The 27,866-nt window shown below is 32.7% G+C and overlaps 3 protein-coding genes across 3 annotated transcripts in view; 2 read left to right on the plus strand and 1 right to left on the minus strand.

Annotated features, from left to right (window-relative positions):
• The window catches only part of LOC139522828 (phosphatidylinositol-glycan-specific phospholipase D-like), a 34,205-nt gene extending 14,897 nt beyond the window's left edge, over positions 1-19,308 (plus strand). The window contains exons 11-24 of the mRNA XM_071316409.1: positions 1,790-1,985; positions 2,821-2,945; positions 3,444-3,562; positions 4,497-4,600; positions 5,937-6,050; positions 6,386-6,457; positions 9,405-9,555; positions 10,899-10,954; positions 11,601-11,686; positions 12,094-12,436; positions 17,417-17,504; positions 18,016-18,116; positions 18,312-18,395; positions 19,088-19,308. Of these exons, the coding sequence (XP_071172510.1) occupies positions 1,790-1,985; positions 2,821-2,945; positions 3,444-3,562; positions 4,497-4,600; positions 5,937-6,050; positions 6,386-6,457; positions 9,405-9,555; positions 10,899-10,954; positions 11,601-11,686; positions 12,094-12,436; positions 17,417-17,504; positions 18,016-18,116; positions 18,312-18,395; positions 19,088-19,189 (1,741 nt within the window). The 3' untranslated portion in view covers positions 19,190-19,308. The remainder of the gene's footprint in view (positions 1-1,789; positions 1,986-2,820; positions 2,946-3,443; positions 3,563-4,496; positions 4,601-5,936; positions 6,051-6,385; positions 6,458-9,404; positions 9,556-10,898; positions 10,955-11,600; positions 11,687-12,093; positions 12,437-17,416; positions 17,505-18,015; positions 18,117-18,311; positions 18,396-19,087) is intronic.
• Positions 19,309-19,559: 251 nt separating this feature from the next.
• On the minus strand, positions 19,560-23,066 carry LOC139506734 (uncharacterized). Its single transcript, XM_071295525.1, has 2 exons — positions 21,617-23,066; positions 19,560-19,630 (listed from the first exon to the last, which is right to left on the minus strand). Exons 1-2 carry the CDS (start codon positions 23,064-23,066, stop codon positions 19,560-19,562), a joined length of 1,521 nt encoding a protein of 506 aa, XP_071151626.1.
• A 371-nt stretch (positions 23,067-23,437) lies between these two features.
• Positions 23,438-26,637, plus strand: LOC139506744 (uncharacterized). The gene is made up of 2 exons (XM_071295533.1): positions 23,438-24,887; positions 26,588-26,637. Exons 1-2 carry the CDS (start codon positions 23,438-23,440, stop codon positions 26,635-26,637), a joined length of 1,500 nt encoding a protein of 499 aa, XP_071151634.1.
• Positions 26,638-27,866: the final 1,229 nt, after the last annotated feature.

Raw genomic sequence — 27,866 nt, forward strand, 5'->3', positions numbered from 1 at the left:
TAAATAAGATGTAAATGTCTTTTGACGTTAGAAACGTGTATATATCTTTTCTATATTCATACATTTAGATCGTTCAGTTGGAGGACTGAAAAGCAGTTATTTATAAGGGGAAATTTTAAAGATTTATAGATATAAGAAGATGGTGCATGAGTTCGAATGAGACAACTTTCCATCAAAGTAATAATTTGTTTAAAGTAAACCATTATAGATCAAAGTAGGACTGGTCCTTAAACACGGAGCCTATAAAGGAACAAGAACATTGCTAGTGTTAAACCATTCAAACAGAAAAACCAACGGTCTAATTTAAAAATAAAAAGGAGCTTCAAAAGTACAGGTCAGACTTTGTCGAATCAATCTGAACGAGGACAGTATAATTCATCTTTGTCACAAGTTAGTTTCATTGTTATCCAATGAAAGTTTTCCATGCGTGCGTTGCGAGCATATTGGATATATATTATTTCGGTGCGTTCATTATGTTTTCTAAATGCTATATATGTGAACAATCATTTTGATACTTAGCTATTTGATTACGGCATTGTTTATTAAACCCTTTTTTGATTAGTTTTGCTTCCAAAACTAATTGAGAAATTTGTAAGATGTTACCAAAAACAATTTGAATTTAAGCAATGGTCTTAAAACTGCTTATTTACATACAATACTACTAAGAAGTAAAATCACAAAAATACCGAACTCCGAGGAAAATTCAAAACAGAAAGTCCCTTATTAAATGTGAAAACAAATGATAAAACACACCAAACGAATAGATAACAACTGTCATATTTCTGACTCAGTACTGGCATTTTCAAGTTTTAAAAATGGTGGATTGAACCTGGTTTTATAGCGCTTAACCTCTCACGTGTATGACAGTCTCATCAAATTCTGTCATATTTACAACGATGCGTGAACAAAACAGACATAATAGGTAAAATTGTTAAAATATGGGTACAGCAGTCTAATAATAATACTAATCGGTACTAATATTGATATTAGAAAAACACTGCTATGATATTTTAAAAGTATCGAATTGATATTTTAAAAATGTCGCATTGTTTATTTATGTATATAAGAAAAACACAGCAATTCACAAATTTTACACGGACATTAACTTTAGCTTCTAACTAACTTTTCAATGTATATTTAGACTCAATTGTTGTTTATATTTGAACAATAAGTTTTAAAGTTAGTATTTTCTTAATTTTTCGTTGCCGAAAACAGCATTTTCCGCATGGAATGTCTGCATATTTACAATTGATATTAGACAATATCGCTTTGTGATATAAGAATTTTTTTTATCGATACGCTTCTTCCATAGACTGATAATACTTCCTAAATATGATACTTTTAAGGTAAATGAAAAATTGAATCCATGCTAATGAGGTTATGTCATGTTTTATCTAGTTGTGGGTTTGTGTTTATTCAATGTAGGTCATAATTTAACAAGGTTTTTGATTTATTTAACCGACATATATCAACACTTGTCATTTAAGAATATGAATTATGAAGCTTGGTCTAAAAACATGTTTCAATGAGGTGTTAAATAAAATATAAACTAAGTAAAAATAGCAAATAATGCAAATAAGTGTGTCGAAACAACAGAGCGACGGAAAAAAATCAAAATTATTTAGGCAAATATAAAAAAGCGAAACCAATCAGTCAAGAAAAATATAAATAGTAAGGCAAGAAAACCAAAGATACTAATATTTGTGTTGAAAATTATCTTTTGCATCATGTCTGGTTTTGAGGTACACGTCATGAAGAAACTGTTTTGCAATTTGCTTGTATATTTTAGTGCCTGTGACTTGAACCATAATCCACTATTTGTACATTGTAATACATCGACATCAGCTGAGCCTGAAACAAATAGAAATGGTAGAAACAAGAACGGCTATTTTATACAACCTGACATGCATGGCTTGACAATAGATGATATGGAAGTACAAAAACAACACAGAGGAATCACGATTAAAGCTTCAGATAGGTTGAAGGTACGATATTTCATCAAAATCAAACACCAAGAAATCAACTAATTAAGATATATAGTAAAAATTATGTCTGACAGTACGTTGCAAACAGCAATTTCGCTATTACCATTTGTTGATTCTAAGCTCTTTGATTCGGCACGTTGATGTAAAATTCAGAAATATATGTCAAACTCAAAATTTAGCTTAACATGGCTATGCGCCTTGTTTACGGACACTTACGTCAAGGTAAACAACGGTCATTTGTTATAATGAAAACGTCGAAGATTCTTTTTATTTATGTTCGATGTTTTCTTAACTGCGATTAATCGACTAACCAATAAAAAAAGTGCATCTCAGTTTAAGTGTATATGAAATTAGTGCCACACAAAACAATGTAAGGACGTATAAGTCGCTTGTTATAGTTTATTACATTCTTTACTTCCGTTACATTTTAAAACAGCCATGTTATTCATAATATGTGCTTATGATTATGTTGCAACAAAACATGTCTTTTAATTCTTTTCATATTAAACTTAAAAGATGTAGTATGATTGCCAACGGGACAACTATCCACTAGGATCAAGGACAAAGATTTATTTTAAAATTGACTATTTGATTATTTCATTGTCGAACACATACGTATAGTTTTGATATATAGTTGAACTTCTTTTAAAGGGTTTCTTTTTGACTTTGTCTAAGTATAATCATTCTATCGGGTTTAGAGGGCTAAACATAAAACGGTTTTATACACAAATAGATACGGCAACTAAAAGTCATTACAGCACAAAAGATTTCCATTAAGTAGCGCAATGTGTTCCATCTTGATGGCAGTATAGAACATTTAAAGGTTTGTTTGTAGAAAGATATTCGTTCAAAGTTAAATCACAGACGATCAGCGATACAGGAGAGTAGGAAAAACAAAGATCACAATGATCCCCGTACTGGTATATATGCAGTTAACAGTTCATATGCTAAACTTGGATGGTATGTTTTATCTCTTCACTTTCTAATCATCTGGATATTGTTTCCAATTTAAGAGATTGATCGTAAATCATGAACAATTCAGTATACTTACGATCAATCTTAGCCGAAGTATGTTTGTGAAACCGACTCCTGATTATTTGTTTTATATTTATAGTCTTAACATATCGATGTTATATTTCCTCTGTACTCAATTTGATAAATTACAGCTGAACATAATAAAGGTCTATGGTTGAATGGATATAGGAAGATTGTGGTATGAGTGCCAATGAGACAACTCTCCATCCAAATAGCAATTTATAAAAGTAAACCATTATAGGTCAAGGTACGGCCTTCAACACGGAGCCTTTCATTTCAAAGAATAGTTTTGTATTTTACTGATTAATGGACTAACTTGTTGAAAATCACTATTACACATTTTCACTGACAGCGGGAATCGCATGCAAGTGACAAAGCTTAACGGAACCCTTTAGTGGCTGTACAAATATTTACTTTTATTAGGTCCCTTGAGACTGGAGACGTGGATGGAGATGGTTTTGACGATTTACTCATTGGTGCTCCAGGATATAGTGTACAGGGGAGTGTACAGGAAGGCAGAGTTTACATCATCTATGGAAATGGTAACAAAAGGAATTAATTTTTATGCGATTGACTTATTTACACAGTTGGAAACCCGGTTGAAATAGAACAAAAGAATCGAAGCTCTTTGTTAGAAAAGGCTATAAATGTGTACTGTATTGTTTACTATAGTGACAAAAAATTTAAAAGTTAAAAAAACCAAACAAAATTACAATTTTCTGAGTTTTTTGAAAAAATTACCACGGACGGAAAACGTACCAATATATTAGTTAGTTGATACATTTGTCTTTTAAAATACAACTGACATATAAGGATCGTAATGGTGCAATGTGGATAAATTTATCGATTTCCATAAGCAAAATTGGTATCGCGTCATCCCTACAATGGCTTCCATTTCTACGATTGTGAAAATGAACTGGCGTAATGTGGAGATAATTCTGATGAAATAGAATCCTGACTGTTTACACGGCCAGATATTGTATTACTTATTCGTTGCGTCGCGTTGCGTCAACTGGAAATGCAAAAAACAAACGTTTGTTATTGATTCTAGATTGGTTGTTTAATGGAAACGAAAATGATATTATGTAAATTTTGTTACAAGATACATGTTCATTGTCATTATCATACTTGCTTCTAATTTGTAAAAGTGATTTGATGTGAAATAAAACCAGCATCCGGTACTGAATGTTCAATGATTTCATATTATAATGTGAAGAAATTAATGCTCGTACCGTTTTTTTGTTTGTTTTGTTTTTTTTTTGTTTTGTTTTTTTATAATTATTAATGTATGCTTTATGACATTTTCAAATCATTATTTTATATTTCATTTATTTAAACGCATCTATATTCAATATCATTATATATATATGTATAAAAACTTGAGTGTGTACTATACTGTACGTATTACAGTTCACTCGTATATGAAGAATATAGTTAACTAATAATAAGCGTTTACTATCGCTATTCATATTTTAGATTCTGATTCTGGTGGATTTGATTATTATGGAATAAATCTGGATGTTAATTCACGATTTAATCCCATTCACGATCACATATCAACGATACACGGATACCACAACGTAAGTATACTTAAGAGGGGCGTAAAGGGGTTATCTGCACGGAAGAACGCGAAATGAAATTGCTATTTTACGAAGAACGAACAATTAAAAAGTTCTTGCACGTTGATCTTTTTATCAATTTTACGAAACACAGTGAATAACCAACCCTTTTCACGGCTGCTCGTAAAATAAAATGGCAAAAAACGTTGCACGAAAATAACACTTTACCACCCCTTATAAATAAAAAAATCGAAATTGTAGTCAATTTGTCAAATAATAAATTTTCAACTAATACCAATCTTTAATTTTGATTTACCAGAACAACTATGGCGCTTATGCGTAGCAATTACTGTAAACCAACTAATTTTTGCGAGCGATTTATTTTCGTGACTTTTGCGAGTAGAAAAAATAACGCGAATATAAATCGTCGCGATTATGTATAACTTGGATCTTTCCATTCTTAATTACATCAAGTAAATTTGAAAATCGCCGCGAAATGGACTAGAAAGGACTTAACGCGAAATAAAGTATCCGCGAAAATAAGTTGGTTTACAGTATGTAAAAAGTAAAATCACAAAAATACTGAACTTAGAGGAAGATCAATTGGGAAAGTCCATAATCACATGGCAAAATCAAATAACAAAACGCATCAAAAACGAATGGACAAGAACTGTCATATTCCTGACTTGGTACAGGCATTTTCAAATGTAGAAAATGGTGGATTAAACCTGGTTCTATAGCGCTAACCCTCTCATCTGAACATAAAACACAATTGTTCAAATCAATAAGAAAATCATTATGAGTTTATTTACAACCACTGGGTGGTTGCAACTGCTGGTTGAGTTTTTATTCCTTGAGGATATCACTAGCCCAGTAGTCAACCCTTCTGTGCTGACATGAATTATCATTGATATGGTCATATTTATAAATAAACTGTTTACAAAACATTGATTTTTTTTTCTTCAAATTATAAGGCTTTTCTACCTCGGGAATAGATTACCTTAGCTGTATTTTGTAAACATTTTAAGAATTTTGGTCCTTACTGCTCATCAACTTCATACTTTATTATTTGGCCTTTAACACTTTTTGGGTTCGAGTATCACTGATGAGTCTTTGGTAGACGAAACGCGCGTCTGGCGTAAATACAAAATTTTAATCCTGGTATCGATGATGAGTTTATTTACGAGTCTTTTATTTGACATATTATTTGTTTTTTGCTATGAGGTCTGTTTTCAACCCAACTTAGCTTATTATGAGCTGACGTGACGTCAAACACTCATCAAATAAACCAATATATCATATATTCAATTAGTCAACCAATACATTAACCAGTTGTTCAATGTTTCTATTTTTAAAGAAACAATCGAGATTTGGATCAGGCCTGGCTGTTTTGGACATAAACCTTGATGGCATATTAGATATAGCTGTAGGATCTCCTGCATATTGGATCGATAGCCCGTTGGAGTATAAGGTATTTTCTTTAAAATAGAATATTTCTAAAAAATCCTTTTTAGAACTTATATATGTTGAGTATGAGTACGTGAACGAGTTAGTTCAAGAATCATGCTCAACATGCACTTTAATTACTTATGTTGATTTCATTGAAAGGAAATAAAAACTATTAAAAAGATGTCTAGGACAGGTCCAGATGAGACTTTGGAGATACATTCATGTCATAATTCATTCGTTTAACTCTATATCTATTCCTGATTTACCCGGTATTACTAAATTAATGAATTAAAAAAAAAAGAGTATCCATTAACACTACCTTCGCATTTGATATGTTCATGCAATGATTCTTTGCAGGGATTAATTTCAATTTACCTCGGGACAAAGACCAGAAAGTATGAAGAAGTTGACATTGTAATTACATGCCAGGTAAGTGCTCATCATATGCTTAAAAGAAAAATAAGAATATATATTACAAATGTTCATAAATGCTTAAACATTTAAGGCAAATTCCTTTGGATTTTTAAAGAAAAAAATACATTTTAAAGTTCTTGCCGTGACAGGCTCTGAGTAGATTCTAGAGTATTACCAAACCGCCCATACAACTTCGTCTTGAACTCTTCAATAATGTTTATTATTCGTATTAATTACAAGGTGGAACATCCATGTGCAAAAAATTCAGCATCTATTAAGCAAACTTTAATCTAAATCTTGGTGAAGTTTTAATTCCCCGAGGGTATCACCAGCCCAGTAGTCAGCACAGAATTGCTGACATGAATTATCATTGATATAGTCATATTTATAAATTAACCTTTACAAAACTTTTGGGAATGTTGATCCTCAATGCTCGTCAACTTGGTACTTAATTTGGCGTTTTTAACCTTTTGGTATTTGAGCGTCACTGATGAGTATTGTGTAGACGAAACGCGCGTCTGGCGTTATTAAAAAATAATCCTGGTATCTACTATGAGTTTATTTATTATCCATTAGAAGACCCGTGCAAAATCAAGGGTTTGTCAATTGAATTATCACGAATTATTTGAATTTTTCATTTTAAAATTTAGATTGTGAAAAATAATACGAGTATTAAGAGTACTTCTTTCGCCAAATTCATTCGCTTTATGCTATTTTCTCTAATGTCAAAATTTTGTTTGCCGTAGACTATGTGGTATATTGCTATAACAATATAACAATCTTTTGACCTCGTTATACCAGTTCCTTCAACAGTCCGCCAGTCCATTCGTTCGCCTGTAAGTCCATCCGTCACTCTCTATTATGGACGCTTTGTTGTTTTATTCACCATCAATACCAAAGATTAATCTAGTGGTCAAATCACAAAATCTGAAATTTCAGACCATTTTAATGGGAATACAATATGTATTTATTTCTCTTATAAATTCTTAAAAGCAGGAACGGACATTTTTGATATTTTAATCAGACCTTCGTCGCATTTTTTACAAAGATTTTTGACAAATCAAGCCTTGAATTTTTACTAGATAACATTTTTGTTTGCTTTGGGGATTCCGTATATCGTCAGATTATCGGAATTCCAATGGGGACTAACTGTGCACCACTTATTGCGGACCTGTTTTTGTATTGTTATGAGTTACAATTTATGACAAAAATAAGCAAAGACCCATCGAAACAACATCTGATAAAAAAAATTAATAATACTTTTAGATATTTGGATGATATTTTGGCTCTCAATAATGACGACTTCAGTATGTATATTAATGAAATTTATCCTGTTGAACTTACTTTAAATAAAGCTAATACTAACAATGACCACTGCCCTTTTCTCGATCTTGATATCTATATCACTAATGGAAAGCTGAATACTAAAATTTATGATAAAAGGGATGATTTTTCATTTCCTATCGTTAATTATCCGTTTTTAGATGGTGACGTTCCCTTGTCACCATCTTACGGTGTTTATATATCTCAACTTGTACGATTCGCTCGTGTATGTAACAATGTTTTAGATTTTAACGAGAGAAATTTATGTATTACTGAAAAATTATTACACCAGGGTTTTCGATATCACAAACTAGTCAAAACATTTACTAAATTTTATCATCGGTATAAAGACATCATTCGTAAATATAGCTCAACATGCAGACTTCTAATACGTTCAGGTATTTCACATCCAATTTTTTATGGTAATATTCTTTATAAAGCACAAAAGTGTCAGTATTCACCTCAGAAACTTACAAAACCTTTGAATAGACTTATTAAGAAGGGATATAATTACGATACTGTTGTCAAGTCATTAAAGATTGCATATTTTGGCGTTAATATTGAGTCACTGATAAGGTCTTTGCATCGGATCTAAACACATTTATTCTAAAAACAGTTGTTGGCATGACACGGGTTATGTTCTTCTCATATATGTTATGATGGTATGATACTAAACCCCTAACGGGAAGGATTGTGCCTGATGTTCATATGATGAAATCATAATCTTTCAGTCAGTTTAATTGAAGTCTGGAGCTGGCATGTCAGTTAACTGCTAGTAGTCTGTTGTTATTTATATATGATGGTCATTTTGTTTATTTTCTTTGGTTATATCTTCTGACATCAGACTCGGATTTCTCTTGAACTGAATTTTATTGTGCGTATTGTTATGCGTTTACTTTACTACATTGGTTACAGGTATAGGGGGAGGGTTGAGATCTCACAAACATGTTTAACCCCGCCGCATTTTTGCGCCTGTCCCAAGTCAGGAGGCCTTTGTTAGTCTTGTATTATTTTAATTTTAGTTTCTTGTGTACAATTTGGAAATTAGTATGGCGTTCATTATCACTGGACTAGTATATATTTGTTTAGGGGCCAGCTGAAGGACGCCTCCGGGTGCGGGAATTTCTCGCTACATTGAAGACCTGTTGGTGACCCTCTGCTGTTGTTTTTTATTTGGTCGGGTTGTTGTCTCTTTGACACATTCCCCATTTCCATTCTCAATTTTATTTGAATATAATGTTAATGATCAGACAGATCTGAAATGGGAAACATTTTTTTCTGGAATTAGAACTCATACTAGTAAAGTGATTAGATATGTGAGCTATCTCACTTTAAAGATTTTACTTATATGTATATAAAGTACAAGTTAAAGTATTGTTATTGTCTATCCTTTTGAAGATTTCTTGCCGCGGTACAATGATTAGCGTTAACACAAAATACTCTGAGCGGAAAGTTTTTGTTGGCTTTTAATTTCTCTCTTTGATTGATTGAAAAGGCTTATTGTCAAGTAATTGGTTGCCTTTATCAAATCGATCTACATCGTAAACAAACATATTCTAATTTGTGATTATCTTGTGTTGCTTAAGTAATGTTTATTCAAGTACATACGTTATATTATGCGTTTATTTATACTTTAAAGAGTCAGTATTGTAACCTTGGATACAACCTTGAATCTGGTGACATCGATGGCGACGGACATGATGACCTCATTATGGGTCTACCATTTTATACAGATAAATATAATCAGAGTGGACTTGTGGCTGCAATGATGTCCAGCAAAGATGTTCCAGGTAATAAACGATTTTAACACAATAACGTCAAAGATATATTCAAGGATTTATCTTAGTTTTATGAATTTGAATCATTGTCTTGAGAAAAACGAATGAACAACTTTTTCCAAACGTCTTGGATAGCGTGATTACGAAAACCTTTTCATTATTTTTATTTTAATACTTCAAATTTTTGGAGTTACCAAAAGCAAGGTTTTGAAATTAAACATTGTTTTCTCTTTAATCGCATAGTAAAAGGCACGTTCTAATTAACTTATTGAAAAATATATTTTTTAAAATGAATTTTTATAGAAAATGGGCGACAGATACCAGAGGAATAGTCAAACTCATAATTCGAAAATAAACTGACAACGCCATTGCTTAAAATGAAACAGACAAATAATATTACACAAGAAACAACATAGAAGACTGAGCAACACGAATCCCAACAAAAGCTGAGGGTGATCGCATGTGCTCCGAAAGGGTAAATAGATTCTGCTCCACATGTGGCATCTGTCGTAGTTGCACCATTTGTAAAAAGTCTATACAAATCATTGCGCAATAATTTTGAGAAAACGGTGTAACCGAAAGATATCAATGTGACTGTCAAAGCCAATAAGGACTTGACAAAAATTATACATTCCTTATGTTGAAATAAAATACAATTTGAAGCACCAAGACGATTACGAACTCCTTAATATGCTTTATGCACTAAGGAAATAAAGAATCAAAGTGGAGGACTTTTTATACTCTATTTTTTTTGATAGTAAGAGGAAAAGGCTATTCAAATCGGAAAAGGGGTTAATAACGTATCATTTCCTATGTATATACTGTTCAAACCCAAAGCAATTAAACAGCATTGATGGTTTGCTTGCTGTTCTCCATCCAAATGTCACAATTGGGCTTCAATAACAGGGTAAAATTCCATACCTACCTGCAATTTCAACACGAACTCGTGTTATGGTGATACTATTGAGCTTGTTATAACACAAGAACCGTATTTAAAGCTACTACATGTAAGTAGTAAATATAAGTTCATAAAATATCAAGTCCCAAATTTCATACCTCATGACGATCAGAGGCTTATAGTGTGTCAAAATACAGTAAATACTTTTTAGTAAATTTTAATAGATGATTAGCTTTATTTCTAGAAAGATTTGCTACTCCAAAAACAAAATTTTAAAATCAAATTACACGAATATCGTATAGTAGTGATGCTGTTCATATTATTAAAAAGAGATTAAAAATCATATGTGAAATGTAGACTTTAAATTATTAAACCATAAAATTTCCGGTAAAATTCGGTATAAATATGCAGTACAAAAAGCGGTTTACATTTATCCAATATTATTTGAACTTTTTAGTACACAAGACCATTGCATTTGAAAATCTAAAATGGAGGCAGATTCCAGATAAAGAGGTCAGTAAACGGGTTTTGTTTTGGAAAGACGGGAATAAATATATTCGCATTTTTGCGCCTGTCCCAAGTTAGGAGCCTCTGGCCTTTGTTAGTCTTGTATTATTTTAATTTTAGTTTCTTGTGTACAATTTGGAAATTAGTATGGCGTTCATTATCACTGGACTAGTTTATATTTGTTTAGGGGCCAGCTGAAGGACGCCTCCGGGTGCGGGAATTTCTCGCTACATTGAAGACCTGTTGGTGACCTTCTGCTGTTGTTTTTTATTTGTTCTGGTTGTCGTCTCTTTGACACATTCCCCATTTCCATTCTCAATTTTATCATAATATATTAAAAAAGAAATGTTTGTGTTCTGTTTAAAACATTAGAGACTCATAATGAAATGTAAAGCGGTTTCTTCCATGTAAATTTGTAAGTTTGAATTAAGAAATATTTTCTATCCAACACATATCACTAAATTTTTCTACATTCCCGAATGATCAATTCTGTCATGGTTGTGTGATTGTGGATCATTTTTGAACTTTTATACTTATGTAATACAGACAACACATGTTCAATCCATCGCCGTTTTTGTTTAAACTACATGGACGCCTGCTAAACGAACAATTTCCACCAAATTTATTACTCCAAAAATTATTCTATTTTCAGCAACCATACGCTTGGTTTGGTTTTAATGTTGTTACCAAGAAACAAACACTGAAAATAAGTTCACCAAACGTACGGAAGTGCATCGAGTAAGTTCGTATGATTTATATGTAATTTATAAAGTGATATTAAAAAAACAATGAACTAATTGAAATATATTAAATTAGAATGTTGTTATTCATATCTTACCGATTGAGTTGTTTTCTCTACGATTATAAAAACAATGAAATCTACATTTATCGACTGGAAGTTGTATTACTGATTGCAATCATTGAAATGAAAAACACTTAAGAATAGTTGTCCTCTAGATAAGATCAGACAATAGCTGTTCTATAGAGTCAAGCTAAACTATCGAGAGGTAATAAACTTCATACATTTGAGGAACATCTTTCTTGTGGCTAATAGTTAAAGGTATCCAGGAATATTATAACATATTTGTATGGGATCTCCTTAAATACAAAACATAACTTTCAACTACAGCTCTGTATATTTTCAGTCCTGTGTGTAAGTTTGATATACACGACGTCCAGGAGATAGGTCGTGCAGATATTTATAATTATGGAAATATGTCAACAATTAAAAATCTGACAATACTAGGAACAAAATCCCATGAATCTGCAGGCTACAGCTTAGATTTTGGATATTTATATGACAAAGTGACAATGATCCTTGCTGTAGCATTTCCTGGAATGACTGTGGAGGGATCATATCTAACACTACCTGTCAATATAACACGTGCTGGGATGGTTATACTTTATAATATGACAGGCTCGACACCTGTTGAAGTTGCTAGATTTGAGGGTAACAGTAGATATGGTGGATTCGGAACACTTGTTATGGTACAAATTATTTTTTTCTCAATTAATCAATATAGTCCTATTTAAATTTGGGTTGTAGTGATTTCAAAACAAATAAAAAATAAATATATATATATATAAAATTGAGAATGGAAATGGGGAATTATATATATATATTTCAAATCTAACTAAGGTCACCTCTCCTTTGGGTTGGTAAGATAGGCGTTTCGAATGATTTTAAAAATTCATAGACAGTACAGGAGAAGGGAGTTCGGCCATTTTTCATCCAAAATATTGTACTTTTGTATGATTTATGGTTTTATGAATAGTGACTATTTCTGTGTTTATATCTTTTAAACACTTGTAATATAAGCTGTTTTATTTGTCAAATACTATCGATGCATATTCTATTATCATATGTATTTTCATGTCCTATTTATGGACATTATGTTTTCTGCTCTGTGCTTTCGTTCGTCCGCCCGTTAGATCGTTCTGTCCGTCTGACCCGCTTCAGGTTAAAGTTTGTGGTCAAAGTAGTTTTTGATGAAGTTGGCGTCTTATCATCTTGAAACTTAGTACGCATTTCCTGTTGATATGATCTTTCTAATTTTGATACCAAACTATAGTTTGGACCATCATTTCACGGTCAATTGAACATAAAAAGTGATAGTGCGATAAGAGCATTTGTGTACAATGTAGTATGGACACATTCTTGTTGTTTTATCAGAACAGCTGTTACAAGTACAAATTGAACATATTTTTGTTCATGTGCAAGCAAAAGCTTTTTCATTTTTTGATTTATTTTACCTTTGTTACTTTTTAATTAAATATTGAGCTGTCCTTTTTCACCAAGGAGAGTGTTATTCTTCGGGTTGCCTCCGCTTTCAACTCTTCTCACTTACTTGAAAACTTACGTTTCGAGTTAACCGAAGCCTTTTATCATAACCGCCCAAATTATAACTCAAATATAAGATACCTAACTAGTTTGCACAATCTTCTCATCGTTTTCGCAAAAGTTTTTCTTTATAAGGCATTATGACTAAACCAAGTGAAAAATAGTGTCTTACTGTAGAGATTTCCAATAAAATGACTTTACTCGACATAACCGACCTAACTCAACGTATTTCGTTCTACTGCATTGAAGCATGACGGAGGGGAGCATACACTGCATGCATGTTTTGCTCTTTTTACACGCATTGTTGCTGGAATATGCCTTCAGTAAAAATCAACCCCAACTATTTTTTTACTCTTTAAATATTTTGTCATTAAACTTTGAATGATTTTATTGACATAAATACTATAATGGAACAAGTAAATTAGCAACTTGTAATCAAACACACCCATCATTTCTTGTCATTTCACTTGACCCATATTTTAGCTCTTCTCACATTATGAATTTTAAAAACTACCAAGACGACATTTAGCATACAAATATTAAAATAACGAATTCCGAACCGAGAAGGTTGCCTTTTTATTGTTTTAAAAAGATTTAACGTTTAAAGTAAATTCCAACACACCCGAATGTAAAAGGTGTACTCGACTTTTAAAACAAAATAATATTTTTCTATAATTTAATTGAAGATAATTTGATGTGGGCAGAAATTCATATCAATGATATATTTTTCAAAAGTTCTTTCTCGTCTTTACCTATACCAAATTATGGGGCGAGGTTTTTGTTTAAGTATACCTAAACTTGCATCCGAGGATACATGGGTAGAGGGCGTACTCCCCCTTTTCGATCGCTAAATAAGTTTTAAAATCTCATGTTTTCCACAATATCATTTTTAGCGTATAATTGTCCAAATTGTGTTTTGCATCGCTTGGCTCGTCAGTATAAATTCAATTATCGAAAACTACACCCTCTTTCAAATATCTTGTATTCGGCCATAATCACGAACTGTATTGCACGAAAAAAAAACTTAAATGATTGTCGTTTGACTTTGATAAATACTTTTTAAAAACAACAATTTCTGAACATTAGGCATCTCGCATGTGATTTAAAAGTTTAAGACTACAAACTGAATTAGATTTTTTCCCGTGATTTAGTAGCTCACTGAATACAGAAATGTGATACTGACGTGTAATCTAATGGACACATGGGCACTACATAAAATCTGCTATACAATTATGACCACTAATGATCCTAGATACTCTGTACTTTTGACATGACAAAGGGTCTCGCTTTTCTAGACTGTCTATGATTTTTTTATTCTTAATTTGTGATGTATACAAAAATCAAGGTGTAGTATGATTTTCAATGAAACAACTCTTCACAAGAGAACAAATGACACAGAAATTTTAACAACTATAGTCCAACGAAGGGGTTTCAACAATGAGCAAAGCCCATACAGCATAGTCAGCTATAAGAGGCTCCAAAATGACAAATGTAAAACAACAAAAACTAACAGCCAAATTAATTTTTAAAAAATCAACGAAAACACAACAACAAACGATAAGCACTGAATTAAAAGCTTCTGACTTGGGACAGTCACATCCGTACTAGGACAATGGTGTAACAATACGAAATCAATATTATAAACGGGATAATTATTCTTTATTTATCAGTTGTAGTTGTTTTAAAGATAGTGTTCAGCAGCTGTGGATACTATCATTTCGGTACATGGAGCTTATTTGGAAATACTAGAAATGGCTAGCTGTTTTTATGCTTCGTTTCAGTCTCACCAGTCAATCCCTTTCTATCTGTTTTAATTGTGATCATGATCATTTGATAAACATACTTCTATGATCTCCATTGGCTATAACTTGGATATTTATAAAAACTATGTCTCATAGATATTCATGCGTAAAATAAGTTCTCGACATAAACTGGCTTAAAAATAAAATAAGAATTAAACCTCACGTTCTACTAACGACGAAGAAGCCTCAAGCTATATATAATACATGTACTTACGACGAAGATTATGCTTCAAGCTATAGCACTTATGATGATGATGATGATACGGATGTATGTCTTATATCCAGCGACAAATATTACATATATATTGAGGATGATGAAAATTAATTATAATGATAAATACATATACCTTTTTAAACATGCCCGACGAATTAAGAATCGCATTTTCATATGCTAGCTAACAAGAGAGCGTAACCACTATAAAGAAACACTTGTCTTTCTACGAGTAAACCAATACCTGCTTTTGCTCGTGAATGCATCATGCTTGGTGCAGAAGCCGAAAAATACGGTCTTTAAGTCATTCGATCAGGGGTTCCAACAGAATAATTGAATTTTTATTCGAGGCTAGCCTGCTACCAGTCAATCCCATAGACAAGTATATAATTATGAATATAACATGTTTTTTTTCAGTCGTGTAACACCTTCACTGGTGATCCTGTCATTGGATCTGTCGCATAGTTGTCACTTATATATATATATATATATACCTCAAAAGCGAGACAAAAGTTGAAACTTAAAATTTGCGCTAACTCAATCAATATATGCGATAGCTTTAGAATCTACTTCTAATTGAATAAATACGAGTAAAAGAAACTTCCCGTAAAGACTGAAGTGAAATTATAGTTGTCTCAAAAATGTAACAACTATATAAATTGACATTCTCATCCACTTTTAATTAGAAAAACTTGGGGACAGGATATTTCTGGCCAATTACTATAATAAGTTGATAGTTTACTATCCACAGTGGTCAATGCAGGCTATTAGTCATCAATTGATAATCAAGTACACCTTCTAAATTAAAATCTATATAACGAATTGGTGTACACATTTATTTACACACATTACTATCAGCTACAATTTTTTTTTTTTAATGTTCGTTGACTTTCATTTGAAAGAAAAGTATATGCCAACTACTAAAATTTAAAGAAGTACATGACCTGTAATGGTTTTGTTTTAAATATTCACTTCCCGTTGACGTACGTTTTCCCTGTTGAATTTGTTTTTAGAAGATTGTAAATTGAGGAGATTAAGTGCAGAAGAAGAGAACGTTTGAAATGATACTTAATAAAGTATGATGCAATCCCAGTTTTCAACTTTAACTGAGACACGTTCTGATTAAAATTTTGAGTTCATTTTTTTCTGAAAAAATATAAAACAACACGTTTAATAATTTATTGCGTCCGAAGCGCTTTTCTGGATTTACCTTCATCAGGAACGCTCAAAGCCAAACATTGGAAATCCGAAGATGTATAAGTACCGAAAATCGAAATTACGACAAAATCTATATAAATTAATACCCACGGAAATTAAATATTATAAAACATTAAAAATCGAAAAGAAGAATCTATCTGATAACGACAAACAAAATCAATACAAATATCAAATAATAGGTTCATTAAATTTTGCAATTATATCTGAAAATCAAAGTCATTGTCAAAACCATGAAAGACAACTCCAATGAATCGTATGATAGGTAAAGATACGTATATATACGTGGTCTTATGACAGTGAAGTTTAGGCGGGAATCTCAATTATCACGTGATATATAAAAATCATGATTTCTTTCGTTTTTCATCATCTTAGAAATATTTGATATTGATAACATTTATTATGAATGGGTTTCATAGTTTAGGAGTACTTAGTTAAAACTTGAGTAACGCATTTAACAAAATTAATTGGTTAGCAATAACCAGTCCCGTTACGTGCGTACGTCGAGTTAGGTACGTATGTCATTTTATTGGAAATCTCTACTACTTCATTTTCAATACATATTCAAAGTACTTTACAAAATGTGCATGTTGCTGTCATCAAATGAAGTTTTTGAGGAATTTGTTTGCGAAGGATAACGAAAAATGAAGTTTTTAAGGAATTTGTTTGCCAAGGATAACAAAAATGAAGTTTTTAAGGAATTTGTATATAAATATTTTGATATGAGCGTCACTGATGAGTCTTATGTAGACGAAACGCGCGTCTGGCGTACTAAATTATAATCCTGGTACCTTTGATAATTATTTGCCAAGGATAACAAAAAAATGAAGTTTATGAAACCTGACAAACCCAAACGACAATCTGTATAAAATGTTTCTAAAACGATATTTGTTTTGCAGATCAAAGATGTGAATGGAGACGGTACTGATGATTTGTTAATAGGAGAACCGGCCCGTAACAGCAACAAAGCGGAAATTATCAATGATGGTAAATTTAACAAATGAAAAACTCATTGTTTCGGACATACTTATATGTGTTATGTATCACTTTCCTGACTATGTTACTTTTTTGGCATCGAGTATAACTGAAGAGACATTTACTGTCTGGTGCAGGACAACTGGTGCCGTTAATGTCAATACTACCACTGGTTTTATACCTCTGTTGGCGTACTAAAAGTCACAAAAATTACCACCGGCCAAGTATACAGTATTTTTATGGATTTGTGTTTTTAAAATTTGCTTTTTCAAAATGTTTGCCTCGTGTATCATTTGGACGGTCAAAATATGCATCTGGTGCGGGGAATTGATACCATCAATGTTAATTTTAAAGTTTTTAATTTTTTTCCCCATTAAAATGTTATATTAAACGAACTCTATGTTCCAGATTTGTGAACTCATAAAACATTCTGCTTGACAATATAGCTTTCTTCATGTAGACCAATTGACAATATAAAACAACCATTGTTTTCTCTACACTATCGGCTTTCCTTTATATATAGTGGATGGACTGGTGTATGTTTACTATGGAGGGAAAAAATTTCCAAAAGGGGATGCTACAAGAGTACATTGCGGCTTGACAAAACCTTGTCCACAGAAAGCGGTAAGCACTTCTCCATAACGATTGATCATAAATATTTTATTTGAAAAAAGCAATATAAATTCCTATTGAAATTGATTAAAATGCTTCGTAAGGTTTAACATTTTTTTAGTCTTATACAATTTTCAACATGTAATCAATTTTGATATTTGAAAAGGTACCTAGTATAAGAATAAAATATTTGTATTATTCTTTTAGGCTAATTTTCTAACAAAGCAATTTGACTATATTGGTGTAAATAATGGATATAAATCTAGAATACTAAAGACCAAGACAGAACAGGTACTATTTTATAATATATTTTATTGCATAAATTGCTAAAAAGTGCATTGATGGTAAACAGTACATATCAGCGATAGTCATGAAGAACAAATATGAACATTTCAGAATTTTTCTTCAGAATTATTGATTGCTGAATATAAAATCAAGTTGGTCTAGCATTTGAACTGGACGTATGCAGGACAAATACATGTCAATTTAAACTAAAGTAAGGCATAATGACTAGTCAATTACGAAAACAAATCAGAAAAATTACCGATATATAAAGTTATATATCAGATATTTCTTCATTCATATGAACTAACATCATTGAAAAACAACCAAAATGTTGTGAATTGAACCTTGCTGTTGAATATAGTCTTTCCACGAATTTCCAGGATTTGCTTACTTTTTCAGAAAGCTTTGGATACCTCTTCCTGTTTTGAATGAGTTCCTATTGCTAAGGTTTTAACACAGAAAAGACTAACACGAATAGCCAAATATAATATTCCATAAAAATAACCCACACAAAACACGAACAAACGATTTCTAAAACAAGTAAATGAAAAAGACCGACAAACATGGAAAAATCAGTCAGAACCTAATGACGTTCATGCCGAGAGAGAGCGAGATCAGGAATAACTAATGTTGTTTGATCTTTTAACCTATTTTTTTTATTTTTAACATTATGATATTGTATTCAACGTTTATTTTAGATTCTGTTTACATCAGACATACGCTACCCTTTCAGTGAAGATGTTGTTTACGCTGGAGAACGATGTGGTGGTGTTCATCATTATTATGTTAATAGACAGTAAATTAGACTGGTCGTATGTTGCTAGTTTTAATCGTTGTAAACCTGGTGACAAGATTGACATGTTTTCAACTATATCTGAAATTCGTTCACTGTGTTGATGATAAAAACCAATTGACTGTACTACCTCATTTCGATTTTAATGAACTGTTATTTCATCGTTCAATAACACTTATTCTGTTTAAAATAATAGATGACACGTTCAAGGAAAATTGACTTTGTTTTTATGTTTAAACCGTCATTTTTATAATCATATTATAAAATTATGGTTTCATTTTACATTATCAGCAATGATCTATTTGCAATGTTATATGTATATGCATATATATACCCAACAGATCTTAGGAGGTGTCACATTAGAATCACTTCGTCTTTTAGTCTGTCTGTCGTTGCTTGAGGCTATCTATTCGAGTAACATTAAAAACAGCTTTACTACGGCTAACACCTATATTTCATTGATATGTGTTTAAGGTGTAAAATGATAAAACACCAGTCCTTTATGTTTAAGAGGAGATACACGAATATGCTCACTTTAACATTGCAATATGTGGTTATAGTCTTTCGTAGGCACATCTCATAATCAACTGGACTAGACTGATGTTTTAGTAGAGATTACACAGTAGAAAAAAAAACCTGAGGACAAAAGATACTACGTCCTGTTTGTTTTTTGCTCGTTTTTCATTTTGACATCATATTATCAGTTTGTTTTTGACGTTTGTAAATCCATTCAGTATTTCTCGACTCTATTTTAAAGAGATGATTTCAGCTTTCCAATTGTAAACTTTCCATGTCTAAGTAGCAACATTCCAGCAGCACCTGCATACGGGATATATATCTCCCAATTGATACGATATTCCCGTGTTTGCATTTCCTGTCATGATTTCTTGATAGAGGGTTGCTGCTGACAAGGAAGCTATTAAACCAAGAGTTCCAAATGGTGAAGTTGAAATCATCCCTTCGTAAATTTTATGGACGCCATCACGAGATGTTTTTGTGTTCTGTTAAATTGTTCCTTTTAAAATTATTATATTGTCATTTTAATATTATATTTAACAATGCCATCAAAGTGCGAGGTTTGGCATGCCACAAAACCAGGTTCAACCCACCATTTTTTTCTTTAAAAATGTCCTGTACCAAGTCAGGAAAATGGCCATTGTTATATCATAGTTTGTTTCTGTGTGTGTAACATTTTTACGTTGTGTTACCGTTGTGTCGTTTGTTTTCTCCTATTTTTGAGTGGGAATTCACATTACTATATATATATATAGTAGCATGGGTTCGAATCCCGGCGAGGGAAGAACCAAAAATTTGCGAAAGCAAATTTACACATCTAACATTGTTGGGTTGATGTTTAGACGAGTTGTATATATATATATATATATATATTGATGGCGATCCGATGGATACATCTGTTGTAGGGTTGTCACTGACTCAGACGTACTTATATATATAGCGGATGTGGTCGAGTGGTCTAGAGCGCTGGACATGAGGCTAAGCGATTGGTGCTGTAGTGTATCAAAGGTGTGAGTTCGAATCCCGCTGAGGGACGGACAAAAATTTGTCAGTATAAAATCTAACTGTAACACTGTTTGGTGTAATTTTCAGACTTATATATATATATATATAGTGTCTAAAAATAGCAACAATCAACATTCAATCTATCTAGGTGTGGATCAGTTTGTAAATAAACTGATGCAGTTACTAAATTAAATTATATAAGTGTCTAAGAATGTAACTTTAACACACTAATGAGTGTTATAAAATTAGTTGTTATATTTTATATATTATTCACGCAATATTTCGCTAAACAAATTAGCTTCATCGGGCGTGTGCATCTATCTAGGTGAAATCGGATGCATGACAAAAAAATATCTTTGTAGCTTGACGTTTTTGTGTAAAAGTTTAAAATATTGATTGATGGGGTATATACAAGATATTTTTGCCGTTTATTGTACATAATAATTTTTAAATCTAAACAAATAGTTGTTTTAGTTAAATAGAATGAAATTCATGATTTATTCCTTTGGTTTTGGGTAGAACTGTTTTTCATCCCTCTCATTAAGTCCATCAGGTTCAAGAGTACGTAGCTGATGCATCCAGAACCTTTCTCTCTGTTTTCTCCTTTCGGAGTCCCAATTTTGATTTACCTCAATTATTTGAAAGGTGATATTATCAAAAGTATGTCCTGTTCTTAAGAGGTGTCTCGTAATTGGACAGTTTCTTCCTTTTGTATAGAACGACCGGTGATTGTTAAGTCTGATGTTGAATGTAGTTTCTGTTTCACCAACATACTGCAGCTTGCAAGTTCCACAAGTAAGAATATAAATACTATTTTCCGTTTTGCAATTAGATGTAACATAGATGTTGTATCGCTGCTTTGTTACTGTGCTGCTAAAAGAGTGGTCAGTGTTGGCGGCTTTACAGCACTTACAATTGCTTCTACCGCATTGTTTGTAACACCCAAATTTAGAAGTTTCTTGTTTCTTTACTTTTGATGTCACAAGTATGTCTTTGAGATTTTTGGGTCTACGATAGGCAATAACAGGAGGTGATGGAAAAATTTCTTTTAAGGAAGAGTCATTTTCGATAAGACGCCAGTGCTTTCGGATAGTAGATGAAATATTTGTCAAATCGGGATGGAAGGTTACAACAAACGGAATTCTATCTGCACGGGTCGTCTTATCTTTGTATTCCATGAGGCTAGCTCGATCTTTTTCTTGGGCTTTATCAAAAGCGTCTGTGATGTTTTTGGTTTTATATCCTCTTGATTTCAGCTGTGTTTTTAGTTGTCCCAAACGATAGTTAAGTTTGGATTCCGAGGAGCAAATTCGCTTTAGTCTGATGGCTTGACTGTAAGGTATACTCCTGGAGCAGTGTTTCGGGTGACAACTTTTTGGAGAAAGGAACTGGTGTTTATCAGTTTTCTTTGTGTGGAGATCAGTTGTCATGATCCCGTTTTTTACAAATGTGGTGGTGTCGAGAAAAGCAATTTTCTCGCTTGAAAATTCAGATGTAAATTTAATTGAGTGATGGAACTGATTACAATGATCTAAGAAATCTTGCAAATGTTCTGCAGTATCGTTCCATTTCATGTCAATATCATCAATAAAACGGAGCCATGACAAGGGTTTGTATGGCACACTTAAAAGGATGCGTTCTTCGAGATCCCCCATAAAAATGTTGGCAAAAGAAGGTGCCATTTTTGTTCCCATACTAGTTCCGTCAATCTGTAAAAAGTGCTTGTCGTTGAAAATAAAGTTGTTATTTTCAAGCACTAGCTTGAGCAATTGAACTAGACAGTCAGTTTGGGGATGTTTATCCTTTCGAGTATTCCATACTTTTTCACACGCGGCAATTCCTTCATCTTTTGGAATATTTGTGTATAAAGAACACACATCCATTGAAACCAAAATTGTGTTGTTAGGTAAAGGACTTAAGGAATTCATTTTCTTCAAATAGTCAGTCGTATCTTGAATATGAGATGGTAGTTGTTTAACATGTGGTCTGAGGTGGTAATCAACAAATTCTGAAATTTTTTCGGTGGGATGGCCATTAGCTGATACTATAGGTCTCCCTGGGATCCCTTCTTTGTGGAGTTTTGGAAGTAAGTAAAATCGACCGGCTGTGCACGTTTCGTCTGGGCGTAGATAATCGTACGTATCGTCATCAATTTGTTTATCTTTATTCATTTCTGAGAGGACGTCATTAATTTGTTTGCTGATTTCTTTGGTTGGATCACATTCTAGTTCTTTATAAAATTTAGCGTTTGAGAGTTGACGATTTCCTTCTTCGATGTAGTCTGCCTTGTTCATCACTACAACGGCACTTCCTTTGTCAGCTTGTTTGATAACAATTTCGTCACGGTCTTTTAAGTTTATCATGGCTTGACTTTCTGACTTTGAAATATTTCTGACTTGTTTACCACTGATTGAAGATCTGACTTCAGCTTTGACTGATGTAATGAATGATTCCAAATTGTCGTTTTTGCTTTTAGGGGGATTCCATTTACTTTTCTTTTTAAATTTTGGAATGCATATGTCTCCTTCATCACTCTCATAATCAGATTCATTCAGATTATGAGAGTGATGAAGGAGACATATGCATTCCAAAATTTAAAAAGAAAAGTAAATGGAATCCCCCTAAAAGCAAAAACGACAATTTGGAATCATTCATTACATCAGTCAAAGCTGAAGTCAGATCTTCAATCAGTGGTAAACAAGTCAGAAATATTTCAAAGTCAGAAAGTCAAGCCATGATAAACTTAAAAGACCGTGACGAAATTGTTATCAAACAAGCTGACAAAGGAAGTGCCGTTGTAGTGATGAACAAGGCAGACTACATCGAAGAAGGAAATCGTCAACTCTCAAACGCTAAATTTTATAAAGAACTAGAATGTGATCCAACCAAAGAAATCAGCAAACAAATTAATGACGTCCTCTCAGAAATGAATAAAGATAAACAAATTGATGACGATACGTACGATTATCTACGCCCAGACGAAACGTGCACAGCCGGTCGATTTTACTTACTTCCAAAACTCCACAAAGAAGGGATCCCAGGGAGACCTATAGTATCAGCTAATGGCCATCCCACCGAAAAAATTTCAGAATTTGTTGATTACCACCTCAGACCACATGTTAAACAACTACCATCTCATATTCAAGATACGACTGACTATTTGAAGAAAATGAATTCCTTAAGTCCTTTACCTAACAACACAATTTTGGTTTCAATGGATGTGTGTTCTTTATACACAAATATTCCAAAAGATGAAGGAATTGCCGCGTGTGAAAAAGTATGGAATACTCGAAAGGATAAACATCCCCAAACTGACTGTCTAGTTCAATTGCTCAAGCTAGTGCTTGAAAATAACAACTTTATTTTCAACGACAAGCACTTTTTACAGATTGACGGAACTAGTATGGGAACAAAAATGGCACCTTCTTTTGCCAACATTTTTATGGGGGATCTCGAAGAACGCATCCTTTTAAGTGTGCCATACAAACCCTTGTCATGGCTCCGTTTTATTGATGATATTGACATGAAATGGAACGATACTGCAGAACATTTGCAAGATTTCTTAGATCATTGTAATCAGTTCCATCACTCAATTAAATTTACATCTGAATTTTCAAGCGAGAAAATTGCTTTTCTCGACACCACCACATTTGTAAAAAACGGGATCATGACAACTGATCTCCACACAAAGAAAACTGATAAACACCAGTTCCTTTCTCCAAAAAGTTGTCACCCGAAACACTGCTCCAGGAGTATACCTTACAGTCAAGCCATCAGACTAAAGCGAATTTGCTCCTCGGAATCCAAACTTAACTATCGTTTGGGACAACTAAAAACACAGCTGAAATCAAGAGGATATAAAACCAAAAACATCACAGACGCTTTTGATAAAGCCCAAGAAAAAGATCGAGCTAGCCTCATGGAATACAAAGATAAGACGACCCGTGCAGATAGAATTCCGTTTGTTGTAACCTTCCATCCCGATTTGACAAATATTTCATCTACTATCCGAAAGCACTGGCGTCTTATCGAAAATGACTCTTCCTTAAAAGAAATTTTTCCATCACCTCCTGTTATTGCCTATCGTAGACCCAAAAATCTCAAAGACATACTTGTGACATCAAAAGTAAAGAAACAAGAAACTTCTAAATTTGGGTGTTACAAACAATGCGGTAGAAGCAATTGTAAGTGCTGTAAAGCCGCCAACACTGACCACTCTTTTAGCAGCACAGTAACAAAGCAGCGATACAACATCTATGTTACATCTAATTGCAAAACGGAAAATAGTATTTATATTCTTACTTGTGGAACTTGCAAGCTGCAGTATGTTGGTGAAACAGAAACTACATTCAACATCAGACTTAACAATCACCGGTCGTTCTATACAAAAGGAAGAAACTGTCCAATTACGAGACACCTCTTAAGAACAGGACATACTTTTGATAATATCACCTTTCAAATAATTGAGGTAAATCAAAATTGGGACTCCGAAAGGAGAAAACAGAGAGAAAGGTTCTGGATGCATCAGCTACGTACTCTTGAACCTGATGGACTTAATGAGAGGGATGAAAAACAGTTCTACCCAAAACCAAAGGAATAAATCATGAATTTCATTCTATTTAACTAAAACAACTATTTGTTTAGATTTAAAAATTATTATGTACAATAAACGGCAAAAATATCTTGTATATACCCCATCAATCAATATTTTAAACTTTTACACAAAAACGTCAAGCTACAAAGATATTTTTTTGTCATGCATCCGATTTCACCTAGATAGATGCACACGCCCGATGAAGCTAATTTGTTTAGCGAAATATTGCGTGAATAATATATAAAATATAACAACTAATTTTATAACACTCATTAGTGTGTTAAAGTTACATTCTTAGACACTTATATATATATATATATATATATATATTTGGTTTTGATGTTATATTGGTTATTCTCATCGGATTTTGTCTCATGCTTAGTCCGTTGCTGTGTGTGTTACATTTTAATGTTGTGTCGTTGTTCTCCTCTTATATTTAATGCGTTTCCCTCAATTTTAGTTTGTTACCCCGATTTTGTTTTTTGTCCATAGATTTATGAGTTTTGAACAGCGGTATACTACTGTTGCCTTTATTTATACGATGATGACTGATGTACCCATATTTTAACTATTTTATTTATTGTGTCTGTTTAGTTAACGCATCAATGTAAATTATAACGGAATTTGATGAGACTATCATTAAAGTGAGAGGGTTAGCGTTATAGAACCAGGTTTAATCCACCATTTTCTACATCTGAAAATGCCTGTACCAAGTCAAGAATATGTCAGTTCTTGTCTATTCGTTTTGATGCGTTTTATCATTTGATTTTGCCATGTGATTATGGACATTCCGAATTGATTTTCCTCTAAGTTCAGTATTTTTGTGATTTTAATTTTGACCGTTATGGAATAACCATTTCCCAAATGATATCGGATATGTTCCTTACGTCGTAACTACAATCTACTTCCCTTTCATGAATGTGACCTACCGAATTAGACTATTTACCGGATTTGTTATCACATAAGCAACACGACGGGTGCCACATGTGGAGCAGGATCTGCTTATCCTTCCGGTGCACCTGCGATCACTCCTAGTTTTTGATGGGGTTCGTGTTGTTTATTCTTTAGTTTTCTATGTTATGTCATGTGTACTATTGTTTGTCTGTTTGTCTTTTTCATTTTTAGCCATGGCGTTGTCAGGTTATTTTAGATTTATGATTTTGACTGTCCCTTTGGTATCTTTCGTCCCTCTTTTAAAGGGGAAATCAATACAATATATTGAATAGAAGTTAAATGGTAAAGTTATAATTTTGTATCAATTTTTATTGATATTTCTGCCATTTTTTGCAGTGTTATCTCTCATGTCAATGCAAATCCCAATAGAAATTTTAAAAACGTGATGTTTTAAGCTTTCCTCAACTCAGATTTTTTTGGACTTTTTTTCTGTGTATCTTTGAGGTATAATGCTCAAGATTAAACCATTAAATCTTCTGTTGCAATTACTTCGAGGTTAGGGTCAAATTTTTGCTAGACTGACTGGACTATATGTATTTTGTATGATTTTGCGAGATAACAAATGCTATTTTCAAACGTGCATGACTGAAATCAGATTTTGTGCATCTTAAGTCTTCCTATTTATTCACAACTATTAAAAAACAAGAATATTTTGACTAATTGTAAATTTGGTCGTGTTAAATTAGAGATAAAATTATATTTACTAGTAGTAAACTAGCGGTATACTACTGTTGCCTTTATTTAACGTCGAGTTTTGCTATGTAGATGAAGTATTCTCAATTAATAATTCAAAGTTTGGTGACTATGTTAAGCACAGCAAATTTGAAATAAAATATATAATAGATAAAGTTTAAACCCGCTGCATTTCTTTGCACCTGTCTTAACTAAGTCAGGAATCTGATTTTCAGTAATTGCCGTTTGTTAATGTGCCACATAAGTGTTTCTTCTTTCTCGTTTTCTATATATATTAGACGCTGGTTTTATCATTTGACCATACTTTGAAGGCCGTGTTGAAGGCCGGACATTGACCTATAATGGCTTACTTTTATAAATTGTTATTTGGATGGAGAGTTGTCTCACTGGCATTCATATCACATCTTCTTATATCTATTTGACCTATAATCGTTTACTTTAACAAAATGTGAGTTGGATGAGAGAGATGTCTTCATATATCTATTAAGTCACAAATCCTGAAATCTGTAAATTGACAATAAGTATTAAAAAAAAGAAGATGAGGTATGATTGCCAATGAGACAACTCTCCACAAGAGACCAAATGACACAGAAATTAACTATAGGTCACCGTATGGACTTTAACAATGAGCAAAGGCTATACAGCAAAGTCAGCTATAAAAGGCCCGAAATAACAAATGTAAAACAAATAAAACGAGAAAAACTAACAGTTTAATGTATATACCAAAAAATGAACGAAAAAAAAATATGTAACACATAAACAAACGACAACCACTGAATTACAGGCTCCTGATTTGGTCGGTTTTCAGCTTCCCTATTGTAAAAATTCCATTTACGAAAAATCACTATCCCTGTAACGACTGCCTATGGAGCATCCGAGATCATCCCCCCCCCCCCCCCCCAATACTTTTAGTATACTGTTA

Source organism: Mytilus edulis, chromosome 1 (genome assembly GCF_963676685.1).
Source record: "Mytilus edulis chromosome 1, xbMytEdul2.2, whole genome shotgun sequence".
In the NCBI taxonomy this organism is placed as follows: Eukaryota; Metazoa; Mollusca; class Bivalvia; order Mytilida; family Mytilidae; genus Mytilus; species Mytilus edulis.